Here is a 7,127-nt window from a genome sequence, read left to right as displayed (position 1 = left end):
ATGCCACAGCATCTCAATTGGGTTGAGGTCAGGACTCTGACTGGGCCACTCCAGAAGGCGTATTTTCTTCTGTTGAAGCCATTCTGTTGTTGATTTACTTCTGTGCTTTGGGTCGTTGTCCTGTTGCATCACCCATCTTCTGTTGAGCTTCAATTGGTGGACAGATGGCCTTAAGTTCTCCAGCAAAATGTCTTGATAAACTTGAGAATTCATTTTTCCGTCGATGATGGCAATCTGTCCAGGCCCTGAGGCAGCAAAGCAGCCCCAAACCATGATGCTCCCTCCACCATACTTCACAGTTGGGATGAGGTTTTGATGTTGGTGTGCTGTGCCTTTTTCTCTCCACACATAGCGTTGTGTGTTCCTTCCAAACAACTCAACTTTGGTTTCATCTGTCCACAGAATATTTTGCCAGTAGTGCTGTGGAACATCCAGGTGCTCTTTTGCAAACTTCAAACGTGCAGCAATGTTTTTTCTGGACAGCAGTGGCTTCCTCCATTTTATGACCAACTTATGCAGAAATCCAGGTAATTCCAAAGGGTTCACATACTTTTTCTTGCAACTGTATATGCAATTATGACTAAGCAGAAAGTCAACTTACTTCTCTGCTTATCTGAAAAGAGTCTCACAGTGAACGCTGCAGTCAGTAAATGTACACTGTAATGACTGTTTTATACTTCTGTATGTTGTTATCTGCTGAGCTTATTGCGGGAGATCTGAGGTATGGTAGGTATTTTACTTTTTTGGACATAAGTAAAATACCTTATCAACATGCATGAAACGTCAAAACATGTTGTTTTTAACAAATTATTAAAATAACATACAATTGTGTTAATGCTTTGACAATATGCAGCGAAAACGCAGTCAAATTAGTTCAAGAACAACAGAAAGATGAGCAGCAACTTCTGATATTGCATTACTCTCCAGCTTTGCCACTAGGGGGCAGCAACGTTCTACCACTGCAAATTTTCTTCATGATAAACGCGACCAACAGCTCCTCTTATCAAATGATGCGTGCCCAGTGACCTCTGCAGGGGAGTGACATCACAGTTTCAGGGTTTCATTTCAGATTTAAAACAGCCTCATATTATTGGGACCAAAAAAAAAACTGACTTTGATTTATTTTCGTTTGATTTCTGATTTCTTTGTTGCAAAAAGCAGCCCAGTGCAATCCACTGAGGCAGACGGAAGGATGATGTCATACTTTTAAAGATGGTACAAAGGAGTGTGCATGTAAAGAGAGTTTATGTTAATAGTGCTGCTGAGTGGGAAAAATGTAAAGTTGCAGTTGCCGAGTGTGCAATACATCTACCGCCTCTGGTCAGATCAGGACTGTGAAGTTAGCCTGAGGTTAGCAACGCATGCTACTGCAAGAGGCTGTTGGTTTGAATCCAGAGGTTTAAAGAAGACCTGCCCTTTTTTCTCTGAGTAACACATTTTTTGACATGAATGCACTGTATACTGTATAATCTGTGTTTTTATATATGTGTATTTTTTGTATATTTAATATGAGATGTAAGGTCTCACCTGTGCTGGACACACCTACTACGTTACTAGGATCACTGATGATGTCATCCATGACGGCCATGACGCGGAACTCGTACCAGGCCTCCTAAGAGCAGGAGAACAGACAGAGGTCATTCAGAGGGTGAACTCATATGGTTTTATTTTGTTATTGTCTCAGCTGATAGACATGGATTTGGAGCTCACTCACTGATATCATTTAGTGTTGCCTTCAAAAAAATATATTGGTCCTACATGGATGGCACAATGGAAACTACGAGTTGTGCATTGCAAAGTTTGGCATGATTTAGGCTTTTATTTAATCCAATAATTCTACAAAAAAAGATTAGATTATTAAGCACTTAATTAAGGAAATCAAGAATAACTCCTGAAGCTATAAGGGGGTTCGAAAATCTGTCAAAAATCACACTCATGATGTCATAGTGATATCATTAGGGTTATCTTTGATTGGAATGGACAATAATATGATGTGTCTCTCGCTACTGTTAGCTAGCTAGCATTATTGACGTTAGCAGTAGCAAATCATTACAGACTGTTTAATTAACCAAAGAAGTTAATGTTTTTTGACACCAGAATAGTGGTGTGTTTATTAAATTGTGTTCACCACATGGATGTATAAAGAGACACAGCACAGAAAAAACAGAAAATTGGCGCTAGAACTAGGGTTTTGGACTTTGAAGGAATAATTAGGCAGGAAGTGTCAAAAAGACTTCCACAGTCGTGCTTTCCCATTCTGCCTTACTGTCCCTCTCACATGCTTTCACACAAGTCACTTGACTCCCCCATTCGCCTGCTCACCTGTTTCTCATCAGCCCTGCAATATTTTGACCTGCCCATCTCCACCTTCTCTTTGACAGATTGACAATGTTGCGCATGCCTGTAATTTCCAGCCTTCTGAACGTCTCCTCGATCTATTTCGGCTTTTTGTTGCCTGTTCCTCACCTGCTGACCAGTATGCCCCTCTTGGATTTGTTTGACTGTTCGATCTGCTTTCTGTCTATCCATCTGTGTTTGAATCTTTCATTAATTCTGCATCATGGGAAAGTAGAAACAAGCATTATGAAGCTTGACCCATCATCGGAATATCAAACATCTGCTGCTTGTCCCAATTTTTACATATATAAACTCAAAAGATGTTTGAAACTTGAATATCTGTACACATCCAACTAAGAGAAACATGGATGATTGCGCGTACCATTGTAAAATCATTTCAGGTATAAATATGATATATTGTAAGGGGGAACAGAATATTAAAAAAGTCTCCATAGGAAATAAACTTGAGCAGATGCGCTGATTTCTTTAAATAGCCAAATGCGTCTTAAAATTGATAAATCACCTATGACTAAGTCCTGATGAAACAACAGATTAAGCCTTTTAGAACCCCTTTCATTGTGCTGGTGTTGGCTGCGCTCCACAGTGCAGGTCATCAACAGCACAGCAGCTGTGGAGCTGGCACAGATCCAGTCGGTGTCTTGCTCAAGACTGAGATTTGAATTTAAAAAGGTACCAAACACAGCACCACTTATACGCAGACAACCAAACAGAGTGTCCCTCTGGTCAAATTACCTCATCTGATGCAGAAAGAGATTTGAAGCTAAAAAGTTAAACAAGCGAGGTGCTTTGTGTGTGTCGAGAGAGCTGGTGAGACTGAGTGGGTGTTGGTGGTGCAATGGAAGGAGAGATAATAGCATCTGCATGGAGCCGACAGTGGTAGTTAGAATACAAAGAAGCTCAAACATTATATGGAAGGAGATTACCCGACATAAGCAAAGATGTGAAATGCAGAAAAATAAGTATTGTGTCGCATAAATCAGCAAGGATTTATTGATTTTTTCTCTGCTGTAGTGAATTCACTGTCATCTAAAAAGCGTATTGTATTCATTATTCATATTCTTACAGTGTATTACATTGCCTCTCATGTTCCAGATGCTATTCTCTCTCCTCTCTGCAAGTAAAAGCATGTGTGTGTTTTGCAGGTTTAACAAAACGTGTTATGGCAAGAATAAAAAATGCCACCAAGTAAAACCCAGAGATGTCCGAAAGAGAGCCAAGTCAGCATGTGCACACCTGCAATGTTACTATGACAACCAAGGTGGATATGGCAGCTTAATATTCAGGATTCCCACAACTTCTTAAGCATCACATTTGAAGACCTTTCAAGGACATTCCAGGAACAAATCACACAAATGGCAGGAGCCATCATTTGAGACACGGATCAAGGTTACTACTGTCACAAACACCAAGAGGTTTTAAAATGAGAACTCACAGACATCAATCTAAAAGAGAGCCTCTAATGTTTAAACACTTGAGGCTATTTTACAGTCAGTTAAAAAGCAGTGAAGTGAAACGATGGAACTTTTAATCGGAGAAAAATAACTGTACCTATCACAAATACTAATTGGCGGCAACTTTTTTTTCTGGATGTTTATTATAAAAAGGATGTTCTTGAATTATTTTAAAAGTAAATAAAGTGTCTATTCTGTTCATGGATTATTATAACTCACATTTGGGAAATGTGTCTCAACAACCTATATAGCAGCAAGCAGCACAGCTTTCTCACAGTGTCAGCAGTCGATTGATGGCAGTTGGCTAACAAAAAAGCAAGCATGCTTAGCCAAGCATTTCAGGTGGCGTGTATAATTAAGTTTATTTGAAAGACTTTCTCATGCTGCTTGGAACTATACCATCTTTTGCTGGATTTCCGCAAAAAAAAAAACACAGAGGTGACCGGGGTTGAAAAACACCTGAAACTTCTTGTTATAATGTATATCAAGCTCTTATATATAAAAAAATAAAGATTTGTTATTTTAATAGAGCTGAAGCTGGGATGTTGACCATATTTTACACTTAAAAATGCTATTAATTATTGTTAAATGCTTAGCAGTAACAGCCATTTGCTGGCTAAAATGAGCATAGAATAACAGACATAGCAGAAGTTCTAAAATAATTGTCTTAGAGTAGACATTATAATTAACCTCCACTACAGCCCAGACATCCCTCTAGATGAGGGTCTTGTTTGATACTCTGTCTGCAGTCCATGACCTGTCTGGTACCTGGATGAGGTCTCGGGCGAGCAGGTCTGTCTCCCCAGCAGGAATGCTGTCGTCTAAGACCTCCCATCGCTCCCCCAGGCGGAACTCCATGACATAATGCTGGATCGGTGCTGTATGATTGGCAGGCAGGATCCAGTTGAGCAGAACTCCCTGCTGTGTGCGATTGGCTGTGAGGCACCGTGGTGGGGTAAGCAGCACCAATGGTTCAGGGGTACTTATAGGAAATACTGAAAGAGCACAAAAGTGTGTGAGAGCAACTCGGTTATATATTCAGTGTTCTGTTCACCAGCATGATACCAGTGAATCATCCTCCTTTACACTTTGACACTAACATGTATGACAACTAAAGTGTGAAGTGATTAAGCTCTTATACCAAATGCATCTTTAATACATTCACATGCACATTCACACACATCTTTTACATTACTTAGACTCTGAATCCTCGCATCCTGAAAGTCAATTTCTGGCCTGCATGATGCTATCCAAAAGCAGCCCCTGTCTAAAGGCTTTGTCTTCTTTCGTTCTACTTCTTGGCTGACACAAAAGGTGATGATGCGTGAATATTAATCATAAATGAGTATGTCACTCATCTTTTAAGTGACAGCTTTATTTAGCCCTAGTACATTTCCCTTTCCCCACTGCTGTGAGTAATGCAGAGTGATTCAACAAAGCCTAGTTTAAAGGTATAATATGCAGCATTCCTAAAAAGACAATGTATAGACTCATCCAAAAATAATCCCTCACAATCGTCCTTGATGAAACATTGGACCTGTGAGGTGGTCTCCGTATCTGCAGACACCCTGCAGCCTTTGGCCTGTAGTTTCCCTTTTCTTCTTATTTTGCTGTTTGGTCATTTCTGGGCATCAAAAAAGAGCCTTGTTTCCTCTTGCTTTTTCCATGCCCTAACCTTTTTTTTCTTTTCTTTTTCTTTACTTTACTGGCCTCAGTTGAAACGGTGCTCTATACATATAAACAGAATATTAAACAATTATTCCATGGTGTTTTCCAATTTCATATTGAAAAAACGAATGCGTTTTTGAGCCAAAGCTTACATTTTTAAATGTGGACTGAGGATGGATATGACTGGACTTGGTCCTACAGTGTATGATCAGAGCGTGGTTAGCAACGGTCTGTTATACAGCGGTCTGCTACACAAAAAGAACAAACCTTATACAGTAATGTCTAAATTGACCAATCAGATTTGATAATTAATCTAAGCTGCTTAATAAATAATTGTATCGCTTTTTTCAGACTAACAGCAGTAGATATTCATAAGTCTCCTCACCTAGTGTGTTCACAGTGACAACCTCGCTGAAAGGGCCTGTGCCAAGCTTGTTTTGGGCCAGAACGCTGAACTGGTATATTGTCTCTGGCTCCAAGCCGGGCACCACCAACCAGTCCTGGCCTCCAGGCACGGGTATGGAGAGCCAGTCATGTGGACCTAAACGCTCCCTCTTCAGCCTGAACGCCGGGGTTCAGGAGAGGTGAGCGGACGGAGAGAGGATTTGAAAAAAACATAATGGGGATACTTTACTATTTTGTCTCTATAAGACAGAGGTTAAAGTTGACTTAAATGTAAGTAAGCAAAATAATTTCAGATACATCTTTAGCTCCATAATTGATCCAACATTACAGACAAAAATTGTATTATTTCTTCCATGAATTTTGTTCACTTCATTCTCATCTTGACTTTCACTTGATGGTATTAAGCCCATGCTGCGCTCAGCTTTGCAGATTGCTGTTTGCCCATGCCATACATTCAGCGCTCACTGACTTGATCACCAGATAAAGCACTGTTACATGCAGCTACAACACTCTCACTCTTTATCCCTGATGGGATTGTAAAAGCAGAGCCTATATTTAGGTAATTTTGATGTTGCAGGAAACATTTGTCATCCCCTACTGAGATGTTTCATTTTAGCAACTTAGCTTCTATAGTACTGTGAAATGCAGTATAATTAAATGTAATCTGTAAGGTATCAGTATAATTCGTTTTTTTGTTATAGACTGAGTTCCTTAAAGGTGGGGTAGGTAAGTTTGAGAAACGGGCTCGAGGTGTACTTTTTGTTATATTCCATGGAATGCTCTTAACATCCCGATAGCAATGAATATCTTAAGTGCTTTGACAAAAAATCCATACAAAAATGTCATCTGTGGAAGCCGTAGTACTGTTTAAAAAGCACGACCAATCATTTTAGCCGGTTTTCGGCGGAAAAGGCGTCGGCCCGGCTGAAAAGACCCGACGGTGCGGGACACACCAATCTGAGTGCGTGTCGATGCTCATCGTCAGCCTGACGCCCACACGCCTGGTGTGTCCGTGCCTTAAGATCAAAGGACAATATAAGAAGAGCTCTGTGGCTTCAGGCTCGATCACCATTCAAATTACAGCGTTGTTTCCCCAAAAAGTGGGCGGGGCCGTAAAGTGACGTAGATGTTACTCTCATCTAGGAAAATTGATAGCCTACTGCTATATTTAACCATATATCGAGTCCGATCGTCAATTTCCAATGGCTTAATGTAATTGTTTGCCTGACTAGCCATTGTAATCAG

The 7,127-nt window shown here is 40.2% G+C and overlaps 1 protein-coding gene across 1 annotated transcript; it reads right to left on the bottom strand.

Annotated features, from left to right (window-relative positions):
- Positions 1-1,527: 1,527 nt before the first annotated feature.
- On the bottom strand, positions 1,528-6,038 carry LOC104963601 (protein turtle homolog B-like; the record flags this gene model as incomplete). The annotated part of the gene is made up of 3 exons (XM_010792217.1): positions 1,528-1,612; positions 4,578-4,804; positions 5,863-6,038. Coding segments are annotated over 3 exons (488 nt in total), but the record flags the coding sequence as incomplete, so codon positions are not given.
- Between the last annotated feature and the right edge of the window lie 1,089 nt (positions 6,039-7,127).

This window comes from Notothenia coriiceps, unplaced genomic scaffold, assembly GCF_000735185.1.
Source record: "Notothenia coriiceps isolate Sejong01 unplaced genomic scaffold, NC01 NC01_scaffold00001736, whole genome shotgun sequence".
Lineage (NCBI taxonomy): Eukaryota > Metazoa > Chordata > Actinopteri > Perciformes > Nototheniidae > Notothenia > Notothenia coriiceps.
This window is presented reverse-complemented; position numbering and strand designations above follow the sequence as displayed.